The 23,850-nt window shown below is 40.2% G+C and overlaps 1 protein-coding gene across 3 annotated transcripts in view; it reads left to right on the forward strand.

The window, feature by feature from the left end:
* akap6 (A kinase (PRKA) anchor protein 6) overlaps positions 1-23,850 on the forward strand; it is a 208,912-nt gene that overhangs the window by 19,966 nt on the left and 165,096 nt on the right. For 2 of the 3 annotated variants that reach the window (XM_019260384.2, XM_019260387.2), the window contains exons 2-3: positions 8,960-9,268; positions 9,847-10,018. In XM_019260384.2, coding sequence (XP_019115929.2) covers positions 9,024-9,268; positions 9,847-10,018 — 417 coding nt within the window. In that variant the 5' untranslated portion in view covers positions 8,960-9,023. Of the gene's footprint in view, positions 1-97; positions 212-8,959; positions 9,269-9,846; positions 10,019-23,850 lie in introns of those variants that run through there. The other variant, XM_019260385.2, reaches the window with a different exon arrangement.

Genomic DNA, 23,850 nt, shown 5'->3' on the forward strand with positions numbered 1-23,850 from the left:
GCGAGAGCAAGAGAGAGAAAGACAGGGGAGGTGTTGTTTCTTTCACACAGACAGAAGAAAGAGATGAACTCTGACAGAAAAAGATGTTGTTGTCATCCGACCACATGTTTGATCTTCTGCCTCCACATACGGAAAACAAGTCTGGATGACTGTTTGATTTAAAAATATGGGATCATGGGATATGAGATTAAATGTCGGCGGAGATGGAGAGGTACTGTGTGTTTCTCTTTTTTTCTTGCATTTTATATCGTGAGAACTACTTTGAGCTTTAGACCTGCAAAGTGAGGACTTCCCTCTAAATGTCTACAGTTCTGTAGACTGTACACTGAACAAAAATATAAATGCAACATTTTAAGTTTTTGCTCCCATTTGTTATGACCGTGGTCATTTTTTTTGTAGTCTGCTGTGTGTTTGTTTGTGTGCCCTGTGTTTTTGTTAATTTCCTATGTAAATAGGAATGTGCCACCCCTGGGAGATGATTGGAGTGACTCCAGGCCCTGGCCTGTGATTGGCTGCAGCTGCAAATCACCTGGTATATAAAGAGCCAAGATGGCAGCTGTCAGGTGGACCAGCACTTCCTCCTCTCCCAACCAGCCACATGTCCTTCTGTAAAACCCTTTGTGCTAGATTAGAAGTAGATTTTGTTTGGAAAGTAGGGGTGGACTGCCATTTTGTTTTGATCTTGTTTTCTTCTTTTCTGTTTTTGTTAGTTAGGAAGGCAAGTCTATTGTCATTTGTTTTCTGAAGAGAATTGTTTTGGCCTTGGTCCACCCTGAAGTTGAACCTTAGTTGTAGTTATTTGATCCCTGAGTTGTAAATAAATCATTTTCTTTTGTATATAAAACTTGTAAGTGGCTACTTGGGATTGGGGACCCTTTTAAGTTACGCTCTAGGCGTATCTTAAATCATGCTGTCTAATCAGCATCTTGATATGCCACACCTGTGAGGTGGGATGGATTATCTCGGCAAAAGAGAAGCGCTCACTATCACAGATTTACACAGATTTGTGAAAAATATTTGAGAAAAATGGTTATTTTGTGTATATAGAAAAAATGTTTAGATCTTTGACTTCATCTCATGAAAAATGGGAGCGTTTATATTTTTGTTCAGTGTGTTTATATTTGTTCTGATCTGCTCCCATTTCAGTTTGCTTATGCAATTGTTTGCTATGAACTCAAACTTGACACTTAATCCTTGTTGACTTCTCTTTTTTTCCAACAATTTGCTGATTGATATTTTTCACCTAGCACAGATGCACTAAAGCAATATCACACTCAAGGTTGTGATGTTATACTGAATATCAGCATGGCTGTGATTCGTAGATTATCCTAGTGTGCTCATATTCACAGTGACATCACTATCTCAAGGATGATATTTTTTATACAACAGTTCTACAAGCTCCATTTATAATTTAACATTAGTTAGTGGAAACAGAATCAGTTGCTTGTTTCGTCTTAATGCTAGCTTGTTTGTTACTTTGTGTAGGTGTACAGGTTAACACAGGCCAGCTGCTTTGTGTCATGTATGAATCAGTGAAATACGAGTCTGTTGACAGTCACTTTGCTAGAAATATCAGTCTGTTTCTCTTCTTGATGTTCTGATTAAAAACAAATGTGTTAATATCATCAGAAGGTCGGAGTGCTTTCTTCAGCACCAAACAGGAAGCAGAAAAATGGGTAGTTACTTTGATAACAGCTGAAAATACCATCACACCCACAACAAATCTTATTTTAGTGAGAAATCTTAATATTTGAAATTGTACACCTCAATCCTATGCTCGTCTAACACTAAAATAATGCTGGTAGGTGGTAGTTGGCTGAGTTTTTGACAGTCAGATTTTATGACAGTCTGATATTATGTTTATTTTTGAACATTCTGTCAACGCTGCAGAAACACTAGGTAACTGTTAAGGTTGTCTGATGTTGACCGCTGTTAGTTGTTGGTTTGATTACTGGTTGTGTATTGATTACTGACCAGCTTTATTGATCAGGTTTATTATCAGCTGATCATCTTCAGTTTTAAACTACTTGAAGAAATATGTTCATCACATGTATAGAAGTCTGAATATAATACATATAACCTTCACTTTTAAAGTGACACACTGATTACAAAAGTGACCAAGAGAGCAGAGTGAACATAAGTCCTATTGAAATAAACACCAATTATCTCATCTCAGCAAACAAAATATTCTAGCAGAGCTGAAAAATATAGTCAGTGCACTCAAAAAAAAAAAAAAAAAGCCAAAATGCAGGACTTATGCATTTCAATTACATAGAAAATTTCCATCCATTTGAATTACATAGTTTTAATATAAATGAAATAAACTTAATGTGAAGCAAGTAATACAACTTATGTAATAGTACTAATAAACTCAATGTGCTTCCACAGTGAAAATTGATGCAGTCATTTTGAGTTTATTAAATGGTAAATGGACTGTACTTATATAGCACCTTTCTAGTCTTCCGACCACTTAAAGTGCTTTACACTTCATATCTCATTCACACACATTGATGGCATGGGCTACCATGCAAGGTGCCAAGTGCTCATCAGTTTTAGGAGCTAGGCATTCATACGCATTCAGTCATTGTTACTTAAATTACTAACTGGTAACTTCAGACAGTTGGAGCTGTCTCGCACTGCACTCAAAAAGATGCATTTCAATTACATAGAAAATTTGCATCCATTTGAATTACATGATTTTAATATAAATACAAACATAATGTGAAGCAATTAATAAGATTTATGAAATAGGACTAATCAAAATGACTGCATTCATTTTCACTGTTGGGTTTGGGTAAACAAATTGGCTTCATTAATATTGAATGCATAAACCTGGTTACTACTACACTACTGTGTAGTGGAAGCACATTGAGTTTATTAGTACTATTACATAAAAATTATTTGCTTCACATTAAGTTTATATTAAACTTGGAAGTGGATGGAAATGTTCTATGTTATTGAAATGCATACGTCCTGCATTGTGGCAAAGCATTTTTTGAGTGTGAGAAGCTCTAAATTTTTAGAATTTGTCCATTTAAGGCGGCTCTCTCACTGACAATTTAGTCTCAGTCACTCATTAATCTGCTTAAAAAACTTACTGATATAAATACTTTGAACCCAGTGTCAGGCCCAGAACAAAGCGGCAGACTCAGACGCGGAATATGCAGGTTTGGAAGAAACTTTTATTGTTTCCGAGCTGCCGATACAGTCTACAAAAATAACAAAAATTGCTACACTGACCAGAACTCTAACTCTAACTAAAACTCTGCTACTCTCTCTGAAAATCACAAACACTAAACTAGAAAGAAAAGCCTTCACCAAAAATGGGAAGGAATAAAATAACATTTATCAAACAAAAACACTCACTCAAAAATGAGGAGGAAACAGAACTACCTATATCTATGACTTAATCTCCTAAACTGGCTTGAAACAAAAACGATCCCGGAGGATGAAAACAGGCTACAAAAATACTATCTACACTTGAACTTAGGGCTATGAAACTTACGAGGCAAAGAAACATGGAACAGGCTTGGAGTCAATGTAAATGCTTGGCTGCGATGACAGAAAGTACGAAGACACTTCAGCACAGGACAAGGGGAAACACAGACTATATATACACACATGAGGGAAATGGGGAACAGGTGGAAACAATCAGGGCGGGGAAGACAATCAGACTGGTGACACATGAGGAAGGGCAAGTGACCTGAAACGAGAGGAGAGTTATCTTTCAAAATAAAATAGGAAATGACAAGACATAACAAAAACCCAGCTTGACATCACCACGGTGTGACACCCAGGTTCAAAACAAGAAGCTGTACAGTCCACCTGAGATGTTCCCAGTCCCCATGGAAAGATTCATATGCAAGACAAACTCTAAGGATAATAAAGTTAACTTTAATTTCATTATATGCAATTTAGCTTCAAGTTTTTAGATTATGAATTGAGAAGATCAGTTTCTGTATTAAAGATGGTTACCAGCTCAAGAGCAGACCAGTGGTGTATTCCTTCAGTGAGGGAAGTCTAAATCGTGGCTTATGATTGAGTACAAAGAGATTTCTCCCAACACCCATGCTCCTGCTTTGTAGGTTTCTTTGTTGGTATCAAAGTACCCCTTTGCAATCCTGAGCTGCTCATGCAATGGGTCAAAAGCTGTGGTTCTTGTGTGAATTTGAATGCAAACAGATGACATAAACTGGCTAATGATAGTCCAGACAGAAGAGTTCAGACTCTGAGTGCCGACTGCAGACCCCGTTGAAAGTCTCTGTTCTTTTTCTTCACACAGGTTCGTTGAGTATAAAGTTTTTAGGTGGATGCCTTTGTAAAGATTTTTTCTTACAAAGTGGACACTTGAGAGTTGTTTTTTGGGTCCATCATCTCTGACGACAGGCTTTGCAAAAACTGTGGCTGCATGTCAGGAAAACAGGATTTTAAAAGATTTAATGGCAGACAAAGCAGTAGAGATTCTCCTCTGACCAATAAGCCATCATCTCCTTTAAAACAAAGAAAGAGTCTCAGTATGTAGGGGAAAAATAGAAGAAAATAAGGTACAGGCAATTCAAGTCCCTCCTAGAAACTTCTCTGTTGTTTCTCCCAGAGTCAGCAGCTGGTTGAGGTTGCCTGCCGTAGTACTGTTCGCTTTTGCAGTCCTGAGAGGTTTTGTTATATAGTGTGGCACTATGTGTTTCTTTTAATTGGGACACAGCTCTACTCTGGGATGAACTGCGGGCTTCCTACTTGGACGATTCATCTGAATCACTCTGGTAGTTCAGGAAGGTCCTCCAAGAGAAAGCTGTTGGTTTTTTATAGGCAGAGTGTAAGTTCAGGGGGAGGTTACCTTCTCCTTCATACTTTTCAAGCCTTTGAGGAGCAGGTTATTCTGGTGTGTGTTCCGTCTTTCATACTTAGTGACACAGCTCCACTCTGATATGGACTGTCAAAGTCATACTCGTATGATTCATCTGAATCACAGTTCAAGAAGTACATCCCAGAGAGAACTGTGGGTTTTCGATAAGCAAGGCGTTAGTTCATGGTAAAGGTTACCTTCTCCTTCATGCTATCCAAGATTTTGTAGGACAGGTTGTTCAGGTGTTTGGCCATGTCTATCAGTCCTGAGATCGGACGTGGGACATTCGGCAAGGATTGCTTAACTCTTTCAGCTGTAGTCTTGTAGTTCTGAAGGAATGAGAGATCTTCAGCTTTCAGAAAGTCCTCTGTGACTCTGATTCTATCTGAAAGATCTGTGATCTCTCTGCTTAGAGCTCTACTCTCCCTCTTCATTCTCTGAATCTTCTGATTCTTTTCCTTCATCACTGCATCAATTCTTTCCTGCTCTTCCTCTTGGAGAAACTTCTAAAGCATCAAGAACACGTCTTTAATCTGCCTCTCTGTGTCTTGAGCCTGAAGTTCAATGTCTTGAGCTGTTTGATCAAAGTTTCTTTTAATGTCTTTAAACATCTCCAGTCTGCCCTGTGAGGGTTTCAGAAGGTCCCGAAGTACTGCTTTGTTGTTGGAAGCTGCTTCATCGATGGGTTTGACGTGATGGTTCTTGTGTGAATTTGAATACAAACAGATGACACAAACTGGCTGCTGATCATCCTGACAGAAGAGTTTGTGTTTCTCTGCATGCAGACTGCAGAGATCAGCAGACCCTTTTGAAAATCCCTCAGTTCTCTCCAGTAAAAAATCTTCACACAGGTTCTTTAGTGCCAAGTTTATAGGTGGATTATCTGACAATGAATTGTGCCTACAGACTGGGCAACAAAGAGTTTCTCTCTCTGTCTTCCACTGCTGCCAACAGGCTTTACATAAACTGTGGGTGCATGTCAGAATAACAGGATCTTTAAAGATTTCGTAGCAGACAGGACAGGAGAGATGCTTCTCTGTCCGAGTAGCCATTTTCTTTCTCCACAGAAGCTATAACCAGCAGATTCTCCAAATTATCCAAGGGAGTCAGTCACACTTTCGCTCCCTCCTCTAGAAAGTCTCCTGGAAGTCCTAAGAAGTTGCAGTATTCCCAGTATTTCCAATATTACCACTGTTCTCTTCTGTAGCTCTCCTCTCTTGGAGGTTTCCTTAGGATATAACTTTTACAGTCTGCTCTTGGCATCCTTTTAAAGGGAAGGTTTAAAGGGTGAATTTCCTTGTTTGTTTCATGCAGTTCTAGTAAGAGATCATTGCCAAGCCATAAATGCTGAACCATGAACTGTTATAGAACTTGGTCATGTTTCGTGGCAAGAGATGAGAACTGTAGACTCATTTTTTTTTGCCTATGTCATCACAGTATTTGTTGTTCTAATGGTCAAACAATTATAACATCCTATCTGGTTTTAATAATAGCATAATATTTTTAAAATTTAGCCATTTAAATCTAATCGTTCTAAAGGTTTTACGACAAGTCACCTGAACTGTCTTTGAAATGTTCACTGTCAGTGTTATTTTTGGAGCAATAAAATTAACCTTTGCACAGGTTGTTTAGCATTCACCCACGCATTTGTGATCAACGGATGGTCAATTATGATATCTCATCTGTTTTTAATGACACCATAACGAGTTGAAAATCAAATTACAGGCAAATAACGTTTCCGATAAGTCACCTAACCGATGTTCGAAGTTTGCTTTCATTGCTTTTGAGCAATAAAATTTACATGTACAAACAAGTAAACATGCACATACAAGCTAACTATACTGAGGGAAGTTTGAAGAGTGCTGATTAAGCATTTCATAATATAACAGTTTAACGTAGAGACACAACTTGACTGCATCAGCTTGTGTGGTTGGTTCGTGCGTGTTATCATAGTAGCAGATAATGTAGCCTTGAGTATCTCGTATGTAACTTCAGGGGTAACTTTAGTAGTTAGATGTTAGATGTCAATGCGAAAAAGATGGCTGAAATAGAGGTAGAAATGGAGAGTAGAGATGAGAAGGAAAATGAGAAGAGAGAAGGCAGCACGATAGAAGAAGACCAGCAGAGAGGAAGAGAGTTACAGAGGAGGAATAATGTGATTAAACTGTTGAGGAGAAAAGAAAAGATATTTACTCCCGCTCGATTGAGTGTGTTCCTGTTTATTTTCTCTCCTGTTTATTCTGTCATTTTGTAAATTCTGCAACCTGCTATGAAATTACTTTACCAAGTTACATAGTTAGAGGAGCAAAAGCTGCTTTCTGAAGGTGTGGTTTACGTATATATTTCTGATACTGTAATATTAGAAGTGCTTCAGTTTTTTTTTGGATGCTTCATCTAAATTTATTTATAGCTTTTTCCATTTCGGCCATTTCACATAAATAGAGCCAGCTACTTTTTTACACACTAGACCTTTAACCTTGAGCAGAACCCAGATCACGGTGGACAGACATCTGCCGAGACAAAGTTTAGAGAAAGAGAGACAAAGATAGACAGCAGTAATAATAATATTGATAACGACAAATAATAATAGTAATATGACTATAGTAACAATGATAATAATAGTATTTGTAGGGGATGTCACAGGCTCGACCCAACCCCCAATCTCAGTGTTGCTACAATCTATGAGAACCTTCAAGATAAGAAAGCAGAACAACTTTGTGGAAGAAGCTAAGTTAGTAAGATGTATTAATGTGACAGTCCTCGGCACACCTGAGCCAGCCACAATTATAAGGAACTATCAAAAAGGAATCTCTTAAGACTACTTATAAATGTGGAGAGCGTCCAGAACCAGAACTGGGAGCTGGTTCCACAGAAGAGGAGCTTGATAACTGAAGGTGTGTGGGTGTGATACTGTACAGCTGATGCATTGCTTTACCTGCTATAGATGAAAGGTCAGAATTTGTTTGTGCGTGTTGTCAGATGACAGGTCAGACAGTAATCAAGCTCTTGTTTGTTTATCATATAATATGGGGAGTTTCACTAAGAATACGTCACGGTTGGGTGGTTTTGTATCTGGTTCCAGTTTGATAAAATAATCAGTCAGATTAATCTGTAAATCATTGACGTTAATGCTGTAAAGAACCTGGCTCTTGTCTTGTTGAGTTTGGTTATTTTTTAACTTTGGTTGCAAAGGTTGAAACCCAAATAGTTTCTGTAATGTCCTCTGTGTTTACTGCTCACCATTTTCCGTAGATTCAAGATGTTTCATTGTTTTGGGAGCGATTTCCTGCTTTCTACACTGTGTGTTTGTATCTATAGAAGTACTGTATCTGTATAGGCTTTTGTTCTTGACCGTGTGTTTGCAGCAGTACCGTCTCCTCCAGCGCATTGATTTCCAGCTCGTCTTTCCTCCAGACCAGATAATTGACTGAGAGAATACACATTGACGTTTGTAGATCTATACTTCTGAGGACCCTCATTGACATGATGCATTCCAAAACCCAATATATTGTGGCCAAGAGAGCTCAGTGCACTGCAACTTAAGAAAACACCTTCATCAATTTGAGAGCATATGCAAATACACAAAACACAATTTAATATATGTTCGTAATATGTTTGTGTGCTGCTGTTTTCTCCGTCTTGTCTATTTATAGAAGTAGAACTGTTTACTTCATTATTTTGACATGTTTCCTATTGAAATGGTCAGATATGGACTGATTGGCATTTGCAGTAGCCAATACCAAGTGTGTGTTACACCCCATGACTAAGCATTGCAGCTAGCGCTATGAGCTAGTGTCAGTGTCTACCTTCCAGTGAACACACACCGAACACAACCTCCGAAACCAGCAGAGTCCAGTCTGTCAGTGAATACAGTCTACTGAGGTGGTTTTCTTGCCGGGTTTGGCACCTCGCATCCTGGGCTAACAACAGTTAGCGGTTCGCTACTTAGCAATCTTTCCATCAGGAAAGTCTGTAAATCACCTCAGTAGTGTAACATTATTCCCTGTTTGGGTCCTGAACAGCCAATCAGATTTGTTGATTGCCCTTGCAATGAGATAATTATTACTCTTTCCTTTTCATTGATTTCCACATGTCTATCTCTTCTTCTCTCTCCAGTTTACTCCTATGAGGCTCGTCCACCCACATTAGGAATCCTGTACGTCTCTTGCCCTCTCACACCATGAGCATTGTAGCTCTCTCCCCCGTGGCCCCTGAACCACCGTCCCCGATGATCACCTCCATCACCCCTGTCACCCCGACCATGGACCCTGACACCTCCACTTCTTCCTCTGTTGTCACTACCATCCCTCTTAGTCCGGACCTGGAGCATCAGTCCCAGGATGGGGCATCTTCACCCGGCCCTGGTCCTAGCCAGGGCAGCCTCACCGGGGGAGGACTTCACCTGAGTCGAGACCCCTCCCGGAGGTAACAATTCAGCCACTGTGCAGTCTAAGGAGTTGCACAGTAAATTCATTTTTCCTGGATTTCAAATGTTAGGTATCCATTATAAGTACTGCATAGTCTGGTCACCAACATTAACTTTTGGATAAAACAATGACAGAAGGACACACCAGTCTTTTGTTAAACTTCATGCAACCTGTAACAAAAGATTGTGAGTCGACATTTGTTTTCTTTAAAGGGTCTTTAAAGGTAGAGACAGTTGTAGATGGCTGGTCTAACACATTAGATCCAATTCTGTTGCTTTAAGTCCAAGAAGTTTAAACCTTTTTACTTGAGCTTCTGTTCTGGATATTGTTGGACATTATGCTGATGTTATGCTGAGAAATCAAATTTTTTTGGTTTCATGTTCCACTGAGCATGAGCCATGAGGAAACGGCTATCATGTGACTTCAGTGTTTGCGACACTACACATGTACACTACACATCATAATTCAGTTAGAAAACTTTTAGCTCCATTTTGGTCTCCACTCTTTAGCATCTAAATGTACATCTATGTTCATCAGTTAGTCTCTAACTGTGTCTGTCTATCTGTGCCATTTCAGGTCAAAGAAACCTCCGCCTCTCCACACAGGAGCTGACTGGAAGGTCGTCCTCCACCTCCCAGAGATTGAGACGTGGCTGAGAGCGACCAGTGACAGAGTCACGCAGCTCACACACTCTGTGGGACAAGACAGCGACAACAGACATGTGGATGTCCACCTGGTGCAGCTCAAGGTAAATGGCCATTACCTCTGTATCTACATCTTTACACAATACCGCTCCTTTTTTATAGAATAGAATAGAATAGAATAGAATAGAATAGAATATCTTTATTGTCATTGTCACCTGTACAACGAAATTAAAAGTGCCATCCAGTCAGTGCAAAGATTTCACCAAGTGCAAAATTTACGAAGTGCAAGAAATTACATCAACAACAACAACAACAGCAGCAACAACAACAACATCATGTGGAACAGATTACTGTGTGAATGGTTGTCAGCGTGCCTTAGTTTTAGCAGCATTTAAACAGGTGATTGCCGTGGGGTAGAAACTGTGCATGAATCTGTTTGTCCTTGCCCTGATTGCTCTGTACCGCTTTCCTGATGGCAACAGTTCAAACAGGGGGTGGCCAGGGTGTGAGGTGTCTTTTGTTATATTGTGGGCTTTTTTCACACACCGCAAGCGATGAAGATCTTCCAGCGTGGGGAGGGGGCAGCCAACAATCTTTTGGGCGGTCTTGATGACCTCCTGGAGCGCATTCCTCTGAGCTGCTGTGCTGCTAGCGTACCATATACATATGCAGTATGTCATTATACTTTCTATGGTGGCTCTGTGGAAACAGATAAGCAGCCTTTGTGTGATGTTGCTCTTTCTGAGTGTCCTGAGAAAGTACAGTCTGTGTTGGGACTTCTTCAGCAGCCCAGAGGTGTTTGCTGTTATACATGTATATATGTACATTATACATATATGTTTTGTTATACACATTGAAGTGCAAATAGTTCGACAACATCTGGTTTGTTCAGAGCAAGAACACTCTAGAAACCAAGTCACTGTTGGATCAGTGAACCAACATCTTTCAGTGATCGGATGGACTTCTAAGTCATGAAGTAAACCATCGCCTATGAGTATCCATTGAAGGTAGTCAGCTGGACTAGTTTCTTGAGGCCTCTTATCCGAGATGATTCTCCTTTAGTTCTTACTGAGTGATGAGTCCCAGGCATTTCCCTCTGTGGGGTCATTGATGCCTTGAGAGGCCTATGACTCATGGACACACCACTCCATCTAGTCTGCATTTGAGGTCACCTGTGGATCATAGAGGTCACCTGAGGTTTGCTAACTCTCTGGAAGTTCAACAACCCTGTTTGTTTCCTTTTAGCTTGAGGTTTTATTTTTGTAGAGTCAGTAACGAGCCTTGGGGCAGGTTAAACACTGACACCTCTCAGTGTGTAATGTAGCGCGTCCTCTGTGTCCTGACAGTTTTGATACTAATATCCAATTCCTAGAAACTCCCTGTGTGAATATGTACTGTTCTACAGCTGTTGACATTATTGAACTGGGCTCTGCTTCAAAATAACCCTCAACGTTTGATGTCGCACTAGACCAAAAGCATCACACACAGCCACAGAGTTGAGATTAAAATGTCTGAAAACAGAAAAAAAACAGACGTGTCTTAGGGTTAGTGCCCAAAGCTGACCAAATTTGGATTTTTGAGCTCAGAGTCAAAGATTCTTAACATTCTTTGGGATCCACAGAGGATGTTAATCTGTTTGGAAATGACTTAGTCTGAAACAGAGTTCTCCTCCTGCAGTCTGCTGGTTGTCTTATGTTGTTTATATATAAATAATGAACCATAATTTCCCTTTTTGTAAGAGTGAAAATAAAACCACTACTTTTTAAAGCGTGGTTTTTAAATAAATTAGTTTATTCCTTCATCACAAAAATCAAACATGTAGCGATGCATCACAGCAACTCCGTGGTGGATTCATGAAGACAGCACATCAGTTGATTCAACTGCAAATCAACCATCGTGCCTTTCCTCTCTCCACGGACACTGTTATGTAATGACTGGTCACCGGTCACGCAGTTGATCCTTCAGTTATTTATGTAACTTGAATCAGCCTTTCAGTCCAACGAGTTTGGTTCTTTATCATCAAACGTCACTCCTTCTCTTCATCTCGAGTGAATTTTATAGACGAGAAGAAGAAGAAGTTTGACGAGTTCAGTCCCGTTCATAGACTGAGCTGTTTGATTCACCGCATCTGTGAAGAATTTAAATCCCTTTAAGGCTGAGCATCTCTCTCTTTAGCTCTTAAAGGAGAAAAACACCCAAAATACAAACATCACCTGAACGCATTTATTTTATTTGATTATTTGAATAAACACACTCCTCTGATTTGTTGCAGTTTTATGCATCTATTAACACACCTGTATGAACTATGAATTATTACACAGGGCTCAGACTTTGGCCAAAAAGTAAAAAAGAATATTTTTTTCCATTGCTGATGATTGTAAGAAGCTGAAGAGTGAGTTGTCTAGTCTCTGTTGAAAGCTGCACATGTTCAGTGCTGATCTGGCATTTGTGAGAAAGTGGCGGAGGGCAGGCGTGAAGCAAAAGCGAGCATTTCAGTCATTCTAAAACAGTTCAGTTAGAAGTCTGTTAGAGGATGTGAGATAAACTCCAGGTATATGTTGGACAAGTTTGAGAGCAAGGTGGATAAAAAGGGGTCAAGGACTCGTGATGTAATGAGAGATTGCAGCTAAGAGTCTTATTTGATAGCTGCTAATAAAAAGAAAACATTGTGTATAAGGGCAAGTGGAAATTGACTTATTAGATTTTTGACCAACAAAAATATGAATGTTGAACTCTGAATACAGATATTGTAACTGATACTGATGGGATTCATCTAATTTATGCTGCAGCTGTTTCATTTTGTACATACAATTTGCTGTCAAGACAAGAATGTGCAAATGTCTTAATCTCTGAAATTCTACTTCAATTTCCTTTTTTTTTTAAAGAATTCATAAAAAGAATAATTATCCTTTAATAAAGGTCCCATTGAGATTAAAACTCTCCTTTTCAAGATTGTCCAGGAGCACGCATGTACAAAGGATCCTCGTAGTCAAAAATCTTTAAAAATGTGGCAGCAACAAGTCTCTTCTTTACAATGAAAGGAAACCTTTTTTTCGTGCTGTTTTTTCACCAAACACAGTCAGGGAATCCTTAGTCAGAATCACCAGGTATTTATAGGAGTTAACCCTTTCAATAAAATGGTCTGCTTGTTCACACAAAGACATTTTTAACAGTTGCATAATTCTATCTGTATTTTAAATTCAGCTTGAAGTATATACAATATCTCAACTAAATATCTATCTAAACATTAAGATCTCCACTAGAAATAAAATTTAAAACATAAACATAAAACATTACTCCCATTTTGTATGTAAATTTAATGTTGCACAAGAATTGGTAAATACTCTGTAAATATTCTACTTCAATTTCCACTTTTTATAATTAGATTTATTATTATTATATAATTTAGAAAAATGTCAGGTTTGCTTGTTAATGCATTTTAAAATTAAAATTATTGAAATGGAACTTTGAGTTTCATGTCGTCATTCATTCATTTCACCTAAAACAAATTATTCACCCTTTCTCAGCACGATTTAATCTCAGAGGAAACATTAGCAATGATGCAGCATTCATGTGCTGATGGGGAAAGTCTGACACAGCAGAACAGTGTTGGGTTCAGGTGCTGTTAATATGCTAGAGATAATCGAACATAAACTCTGCAGCTGGAGGACTGTTGGATAAATATGTTTTATTCTGTTCAGACACATTCGATGATCTTTAATTGATGAGTGGGTATTTTTAACTACAGTGACTCAGATGTTTCCTCTTCATCAGGCTTTGGTGTGTTGGTATCTCCTCCCCTTCTCTCTTCTTTTTTTTTTGTTTCTCCTCTGCTGTTTTTAGCTCGCCTCTCTTCGCTGCACCACTTTGCTGTGTGTGTGTGTGTGTGTGTGTGTGTGTGTGTGTGTGTGTGTGTGTGTTTATATGTGTGTGTGTTTTCTGAATAAAACATGGCAGCAGCAGTCGTGTATGCAGTAACATCTCCAGACACAGACCAGGAGTCACGCTGATGCTCAACGCACTGACGGGAAAGAAGAGAGGGCATGTTTTCTGTTTCTTGTCAGTGATCTTTGGAGCTGAGTCACTTGTGGTCTTTGCTGATTGATCAAACACAAACTTCAGACATCTTGTTTACAGCGTCGCTCACACTGTGGACACACACTGTGGACACACACTGTGGACACACACTCTATAACACTAGGATCGAGAACAAAACATACGGGCTGTTCTTATGACACTTTTCTACCTCTGCATGTCGCCACATAAAAATGAAAATGTTCATGGCACCTGCATAGCACCTGGAACTATTTGGCCAAAAAGTGTTGTACAGGATGTAATATAAAAACTTTATAATAGTTCAGTTTATTGGTTAATTTTTAAGTGACAAACATAGAAACGTATGCAGGATCACTGTCAGATGTACTATAGGTCAACAACACAAGACATAGCAGCAGCTAATATTACTTACTAGTCCAACAGCAGTCAGCCCAGCTCGGCGTCTGTCTTTCAGCCTTTTATTTCACCAAGCTCTCACCAACCACTAAAAGTCAGTCCCACATTTACTCTTGTCCGGTGGCTTCTTGCTCGCTCACTCTCTCCTTTTCTCTTCTTAGCTTCCTCCGCCAACATCCTCTACGGCCTCTTTTCCTCTGTCATTATGTCCATAGAGGCTGCTGAGCCCGGTTACATTGCCCACTTGCCCAGCTCCGGTTCTAGCATGACACCGGGTCTGAAAACCTCCTTTTCTTCTTCCTGGTGGTCCAAAATACCTGTGGTACAAACACTAACACTCCCCCGGTGCTCTGAGCTCACAGTCCAGGCAGTCCGGCTAACAAACTGAGCTAACATTAGCTAACAGCAGCTACAGGTGGCAGCAGTTTACTTCACTGTCCATCAGGAAACTCTGTAAATCAATTACGTACTTCTCCCAACCTGGAGCCCAAAGTTACATAGTGTGAGAACAGAAGCATGGATGACAGACACCATTCACCTGGTGTTTTTCTTCTTTTTACTTGTAGTAAATTAAAATTTGTAGTTGTTGGTACAATGATGATTATTGATACTACTTGACTACAGTGAACTTTGTGTTTATCGACATTCATCTTTTGAACTCATAGTTTTGACACACACATATTTATACAGTACTCACCGTACTACACGGTGTGTGTGTGTGTGTGTGTGTGTGTGTGTGTGCGGGGATGCGTAGTCATGAGATGTGCTGGATCACTGCCTGGTTAGGTCAGATTTATACTGACAACTTTGTGTGTGTGTTTGTGTGTGTGTGTGAGAGAGAGAGACAGCATTACAAATACAGCTTTGTAGTGTTTGAGTGATGTCATTGTGTCGCTGTGTGTCCTTATTCTTATCAATAATCTGTTTGATAGTAACAGTAATTAATGTCCATGAACACCTCTATGTGTTCATGGACACGGTGTGGACATGAAATGAAGGTGTAAGCCAGGTGAATTTGAGGGAATTGAAAAATCCTTGAATTAGATTTTTAAGGAAACCTGTCCTGATTATTGTGTTTTTTCTTTTTACATTCAGAATGCTATGATACATTTTTGAAACATAAGATAAACATTATACAGATCCATATTCTTTGAGACAAACAGAAGATTAAATTTAGCCAGAACAAACTGTAAAAGCTGCATCACGTCAAATCTTTTCAACTCTGAACCCGTGAACACTGAAGTCAAACTTCTTATCCATCACTCAGTCTCTGCTGAGTTCTTGACAATAATCAAGTCTTCTCTCAGTCGTATTTTGAGATTTTGGCAGCTTGTCAGGGAGCAGCGTTCAACAGAGGACAGTAAGACACGACAAAGAAAGGACGGATGAAAGCTCCATGACAGTTAGTGGAGACACTTCACAGCTGGAAGACGAAAAACACCACCAGAAAGCAATGTGACGCCTTCTGTTGGGACGCCTCTGTCACTCCATGTTGGTGTCACAGTCAGTCAATATGCATCAAAACAATGCAGGAAAATGTCACTGTTAATCTGTCACAGGAGGTTAAATGTGTTTTGATGAAGGTTCAAATCTCTTCTTTATCTAATGTTGAGCTTCTGTTTAACTGCATAAATAATTCATAACTGAGCAGGTGGATCCTGCCTGAACACTCATCTGTTTCCTTGGCTGATCGCTCCATCTGGTGGCCAGTCTTCTGCATTACAACAAAATGAAGAAACATGTATTACACTCTAACACGTCCAGTGTCTGCTAAATTACAAAAGTGGAATTACGCACACATGTATATAGTAATAGTAATGAATTAATTTTGTGTAATCGCTTATCCTCATCAGGGTCACAGTGGGGCTGGAGTCTATCCCAGCTGACCTTGGGTGGGGAGGGGGATACACCATGGACAAGTCACCAGCTCATCACATGGCACATGGAGACAAGCAACCATTTACACTCACATTCACACCTACGGGCAGTTTAGACTCACCAATTAACCTGGGAACTGCACAAGTACCAGCAGAAAACCTGCACAGACACATAGAGAACATGTAAACTCCACACAGAAACACGCCAGCCGAGGTTTAAACCAGGAACTTTCTTGCTGCGAGGGCGATGGTGCTAACCACTGCACCACAGAAAACAACAAAACTAAAATATCAGTTGTAAAAGGCTTGAAGTTATGCAGAATTAACAACACGGTCGCTCTGATTGTTAAAGGTGGCTTGTTTGAGCCTTCATTAAGCCCACCTCAGCACCACCTACGCTCAACTTCTTTAGCCGGGAGACACAACAGCTCTCATGGAGACTACGTCCAGGTTTTACACTGTCTATGGTTCAGACATCATGGCAACTGACAAAAGTCTGGACAGTCACTTAATTGTCAGGATTAATCAAATCAGATCACACATGTTAATTATTGAATGTCTGCAGATGTATTTTCTTCTAAACCTTAGACATGGCCATGCTAGCTGTTCCTCCATCCTCCAGTTCTGTGCTGAACACACTCACCGGAGATTCTTTCATCTAGTGTTATGAAGCGTCATAAATCGGATAACCACAGGAGCTACATGTCAGATCTGAGCAGTGTAATCGTGGCATAACAGCTACAGATGTTTCCACGGTAACAGCTCGGCTGAGCAGTTTTGTTTGTAAATGTTTTGTAATAAAGTTCTTCAGCTTCATCAGCAGCTGATTTGTGTTAAATAATGAGCTCATTCAGGCCAATCAGACCTGGATTCATGCTGCCGCCACATGCTGAGCATCTGATTGGACGCCACCTTGACACGGAGCATCCAGGTCAAAGTGGGCACAAGCTTTATTTGACTTAATTGCGGGCGTGGTGGGCATCAGGCTCAGCGGCGGCTGGAAGGGGACAGATCATCAGACTGCTGTTTGAAATTGTTTCCACGCCTCTGGTGTTTTCTCTTCTTCTTCATCCCGACCTCGCTGCTCTTTTCTCACTTTCTTTCTTTTATCTTCTTCTTCTTCCTCTCTCTCTGTGTCTCTCTTCCTCTCTGTCATATTTCTAATGCGTTTGCCTGCAGGGCATTTTTCTATAACCTGACCTTGCCACGGAGCGACTGTTGGATACAATTATGGTGATGCAACCACTGTTTCTGTGTGTGTGTGTGTGTGTGTGTGTGTGTGTGTGTGTGTGTGTGTGTGTGTGTGTGTGTGTGTGTTGGTATGCTAGCCTCTCAGCCATTCTTAGCATCCGGCTGCAGGCGGTGTGTAACAGCTGCATGGAGAATGTCTGAGAGGGAGAGGCTGCTGTTGTGAACACACAGTAGATTTACACTATTACCACACACACACACACCAGTAATTTAAAAAATATATTTAAAAACATGGAAAACACAGAAGTTGTTTTTGATTTTTGCAGCTCACTTCATGTGCATTTATTTTTATCTTCTGCTTTATTCTAAACATAGTTCTCAAACTATGGTACGTGTACCAACCTCTAGTGGCACACAGAGGAATATCTGATATTAATATCTGATATTAATTGGTTTCAGTTACGTAGTAATGTTCATGCAGGTAGGACATTCATAAAAGCATGACTTTTATGAATGCACCCTGTGGGTACTTACAATACACTGCATTATGCCATAATGGGCAGTGAACACACTTATGTGCTCAATATAGCAAGTGTGAGTATGGAATTACGTAAATGAAGACACAGCGATTGACACAGTGCAGATGTATGAGCATGTCACTGTTGTGTTATTAGTATTAGTAATGTAAATGAGACTCAGGATTGATGCTCCTATTTATCTGATTAGGACCAAGAATAAAGATTTTTCCTCTTCCTCCAGAGACAGTAACTATGTTGGAAGTGGTTTGACTTGTTTCTTGGGCCATGAGGTGATATAAAAAGTAGTTTCTCTTAAAATCATGCAGCTTTGCAACTTGACCCGTGTGTCCCCTGATTCAAACCCGCAGAGCTTTATTTAAAAACCGTCCAGAAGCAGGCTGCGGTCTCCCAGCTGTCCGGATATTTCCGTCTGCTGATGTCACTGTCGCTGCTACCCCAGGAATTCTGGGAACGGCTCTGAACATGGAGAGATAGATATTCATATAAAGATGGTGAGGTGGGGGGAGGAAGGAAAGGAGGATGAGAGAGAGTTCAGCTGACCTTACTTTAACACTCACAGTCAAATATGATCACTGTCACTGATCATAGTTTAACATGTTTGACACAGTTTAACATGATTTCATACAAACGGAAACAAGCTATGAACTTGAAACTTGAAAGAAAAACTTCTGTATCATAAACTGATCTGATAATATTTCAGAAGAATTTCAGAAGGTATGAGTCCTATAAACTTGTGACATGATATAAGACAAAAAAGCATGGCCGACAGAGCAGCAACACTCTCTGCAGATTTTAATCCAGACTAACTCTTCTGGAGATAGGCCTTAGGAAAAATAACAAGGATCTGGAGCAGCTGTTTGAATTGTGAGCTAAAGCAACACCATGTAACTTTTCTCTCACGAACCAACGTCTGTTAAATCCTGTTGATGCTACACTGACTTGTAATCAGGTGAATGGTGTCTCTGTCATTCGTACGTCTGTTCTCACACTATGTAACTTTGGGCTCCGGGTCAGGAGAAGTACGTAACGCTTTACGGCACTAAGTCACACACCACCAACTATTTGACTGATTTTGGTGAAACTGGATCATATTTTATGGAGAAAATGTTTTCTGCTTTTCCCTCTGATGTCCTCCGGCTGCTCCGCCTCAACTCTCTGTGATTTACAGAGTTTCCTGATGGACAGTGAAGTAAACTGCTGACAACTGTAGCTGCTGTGAGCTAATGTTAGCTCAGTTTGTTAGCTGGGCTGCCCGGGCTATGAGCTCAGAGCACCGGGGGAGTGTTAGTGTTTGTACCACAGGAGTTTTAGATCACCGGGAAGAAGAAAAGGAGGTTTTCATGCATGGGGAATGCTAACAGGGAGTGAAGGAAGTGTTGTGCCAGAACCAGAGCTGGGTGAGAAGGCAGTGTAACCGGCCTCAGCAGAGGCAGACAAGAGCTGGACAAGAGTAAATCTGGGACTGACTTTTAGTGGTTGGTGAAAGCTTGGTGACTGCTGTTGGACTAGTAAGTAATATTAGCTGGCTAATGCTGCTATGTCTTGTGTTGTTGACCTTGCTTGATGAAGTTGTTGCTTGTTTTTGTATTCATAACAAATACACATGCAAAACTTTCTTAAAAGCGGCTGCTGCTTCCAGGCAGTTCACCATGATGAAATTTGGACTGAAGAGCACAATGTGTGCATGGGACTGCTTCCCCTCTGCCACCTTCACGTCTTTGAAATGACTGGAGGCGGTGAGTTACTACATATCGGTGTGAAAGGCTCATCGTTTTGTATCGCGGGGAGACACCAAATTTCTCTTTCAGGTCTTGAGCTGAGAAATTTTGGGGACCCCTGGGTTAGAGCAAGTCCAGGATTTATGTGATCTCTGTGAGGTAGAAATACAGATATGTGTGTTTAGCGAACAGCATTATTATCTTTAAATGAATAAATCATTTGTTGTTTTCCAGCCATAGAACACTGGAGACAATAACATCATGTAAAAAACATGAATTTATGTGAAGTCCTGTTCACAATGATGCAGCAAATCAAAATCTTTAGTTCATTTGAGCATTTTAAGATAATCGTCTGGAACTCTGCTGTCATACGAGCTCTTGAAAGTTGAAGGAAAAAGACCTTGAATGTTCCTGAATATAGACATGTGTATGATAGATTTAGATATTTTGTGCAAGAGTAGAAATTGATATTTTTTGATCATTTGTAAATAGGCTGGTTCCATCAGTTCTCATCATAAAAAGTCAGTGTCATTTCAGGGAAATGGGCCTGGAAAGCCCTTGTAAAATGCTTGAATTCAATTTGTATTTGTATATAAATTCACCCTCAGTACAGTTGTCATGAACGGGGAAATTAGCTACAGAGACCAAAACTGTTTTTTGTACCAGGCTGTAAACATGTTTATTTCTGCTGTGAAGTTGGACATTTGAACATGGGGACTTATGGAGACTGACTCACTTCTGGAGCCAGCCTCAAGTGGACGTTTAAGGAACTGCAGTTTTTGACACTTCCCATGTTGAGTTTAATTTACAGCCACAGAGGTTGCCGCTTTGTCAAGCAGCAGAAAACAGATTGAGGTGACAGGAGGTCAGGCACAGGAAATCCGTTCAATTTTTAAAATAAAACATCCTTTGAAACAACAGACAAACAGACAAAAGAGAAACAATTTAAGTAGCCTACTTACTCATGGTAGAAGCACATAAACCAAGAAAAATGACCTGAGCACGATGTCACAGAGCTGTGCTAGGTAGGATTAAGGGGTGAGAAGTTGTGGGAAACCTGAGAAGAAGAGGATGGTCATATCCAATCAGAGTTTGAACCTGTTTCAGACATGAAACAGAAAGTATGTATCTGTGTGTGTAAAATGTGTGCATTACAGTCTATGAACGTGTAGACAATAGGGGAGAGAGGGGTGACAGAGTGTCTGTGTGTGTTTTAAGTGGTAAGAATGACACCCAGCTACAGTCTGTGTGTGTGTTGTAGGGGGTGGGTGAGGTTGGTCCTAAAATAACCTCTCCAACTGTTGTCACCCCTCCTCTCCCCAACACCAACACCCCCACGCAAGAAGCAGGTCATTACACACATACACACACACACAGCTGGCGCGTCGGTCGGTCACCATTTCCCACATGGGAGCTGCAGTGTGTTTGAAGCTTTGAGCAGACTTCACACTTCTCGCTGCTTCGAGTGCAGACAAACTTGTCTTGCGGTACGATTCAAGACAAATTTTTGGATATTAAAAATATTATTGATCTGGCAAAGGACGATCAAACGGTGTGAAAAGGTAAGAAACGCTGCTTTCTTCTGTCTGACCTCTGACCTGCTCCGTGTTGGTTGTTTGGAAGTTTCACTTTCCCCTAAATGAAGAAAGTGAAAATCAAAGGATGACTGATGAAGTCTCTGAATGGAGCTTTTTCTTTGTTTCCAAGCTGTCACATGATCACTTTTTAGAAATGAAAACAGAATGAATTCTCATTCAAAGTTGGTGTGAGTATTTTGCAGCTTCAGTCCAACATGAACAGGAACTTTTTGAGCATATAGAGGTTTACTTTAGTTTATCGAGACGCTTCAAACTAAATGCTTTTATTTGAATATTGGATGAGAGGAATCCGGATTTTTAATGCTGGTGAAGTCACAGAGAAACAACATTTTGACATTGTGTTGCTTCTGTTGTCGACTTCCTATAGCAAAGAGAAGGTTTAGCTGAGACATGCTTTATGTTCTTTAAATTTCGTTGCACAGATTTTGTTGCAAAAAGGTTACTGTCACTGTGTTGTGTTGGGTTGAATTTGATTTTTTGTCGTAAAACACTGTAAAACATTTAAGTTGAGTCAAGTTTAAATAGAAAAGTAAACAGTGAACAGACCTGCATCCATGTACATAACCAGCAAAGAAGAGACAGGAACACTACGAGCTCCTCCGGACGGATGATTTCCCTCCAATTTTACCAGGGTTAGGGTTACCAGGGTCTGATGTTCGACGGTTAGAAGGATGAAGTCGCAGCTGCTTTTAACTCATAATGTTTTGAGAATATTACATATGTTTTATTCTCTTCTTTAATCATCCTGTCAGGCCTGCATTTGTATTTGTAGTTTAAAATGTACACATGTACATGACGACTGTCACTTCACTTCCTTTGTGACTGGTTAGCTAGTTTGCTATAATGGATGAGAAAAGACAAGAAAAGTTTTCTTCCCAATTATCAGCCCACAATGAAGGTACGAACTGATCTTTTTGAGTTTTGAGGACTGTGGATGTAGTATGTCTTGGCAGTCGATAAGTACCTGTTAATTCTTGGTCCGGGAACTTTAAAGCACCATCATTTGGTCATCGTTTGACAAGTATTTTGATTCATAATATTCTTCACTTCATTCTGCCCTTTTCTGAAGTTTGAATTTAGAACCAAGTCAATGCCATCTGAACTTAGGAAGTTCTTCATTTAAGACCGTTCTCTCTAGACCCCATAGCGCCCGTATTTCCAGTGTCAATCAAAACATGTTAAATAAAAGCCTGATTTTTGTATTGTAGACACAAAAATGTAGTTTAAGTTGTTGTTAATAACCAGAACCAGAAATATACATCATTACGTTGATATCTGTGATTCTAGTTTGGCGGGATTCAACCCGGTTTCCTCTGTAAATCTAAAAATGACTCTGCTGAGTGTCCCCAGGTTTACAATCTTATGGAAGCACTCAGATTGTGTTCTGAGGGAGATCCTGACCGACTGTGCAGAGTGGAAAGAGATGAAGACGTTGTGTTTTGCTCACATCTCATAATCACCATCAGTAAACAGAGGGATTTACACGGCTCTTCTGTGAACTCTGGTTATTCAAGGCTCTTTCTCGACCTATATAAGGTTACAGTTGTTTAAATGTCCAGCAGCAGAGAGTCCAGATAACCCACTCGTGAACACGAACCTCAGCCGGAAAGGCCAAGTTCGGAGTGTTTTTGCAGAAGCTAACACTTTGAAAAAAATAACTGTAACGAGTCTTTGTATCGCAGCAGCGGGTCTCGGTCATCTTTGAAGCCGCTTAATTTGAATACTCCAGGGGGAGAAGGAGCACAGAGCATTTGATCTCCAAGGTAAAACACGCTGCGCTGATGGGCTGTACGGGAGGAGTTGAAGGTTATTAGATCGAATGGGTGCGGATGAGGCTGAGCTGTCGCGGGCAGTTTGAACGCAGACGCTCTGAAGCCCTTGATGTTGGCGGTGATGAGGGTGAGCTGGGATTGGAGCTGATGCCCAAGTCGACTTGCTTCAGATTGATTTTAGGCAATTAGAAGCCCCGCTGGATGTATGGACTCTGTGATTGACAGGTCATGTCTTGACTCTACGTGACCGGGGTGCAAGAAATATGTGTGTGCATGAGATCGAAGAGTGTGTATTATAGAAATGTGTGATTCTAAATATGAGTTTCTTTAATGAACATGGTGTTGTGTGTGCACGCACACACACCAGGGTTTATGTAGACACATGCTCTGAGGGGGAACAAGCCCTTCAATGTTAATCAACTGTCAGTCAAATTAAATGTGAAAAATGTGTCCCTGAAGTTCTCATCCTGTTCTCAGTTTTTGATTTGTGAAATTTTCAGCTGGCCGTGTGTTAAAACTGTCACGGTTTTTTATTTGTCTTGTCCTTGTGACGTTATTGACCCACCTGCATATTTATTTAAGTTATCCTTCAACTTTAAACAGACAGTTTGCCCGCTAACATGGGGACAAGGAGAGATCACATGGATCTGTGGCTTCACTTCACGGCTCTGTATCAACACGGTATTATTGGGGTAATAGTCTGACATTATCGGTTATAATTAAGTAGTTCCATGCCTCTCGATGTTTGGTTTAATCTAATATTACTATGATATTAAAGTCCCCATGAAA

This window comes from Larimichthys crocea, chromosome V, assembly GCF_000972845.2.
Source record: "Larimichthys crocea isolate SSNF chromosome V, L_crocea_2.0, whole genome shotgun sequence".
Lineage (NCBI taxonomy): Eukaryota > Metazoa > Chordata > Actinopteri > Sciaenidae > Larimichthys > Larimichthys crocea.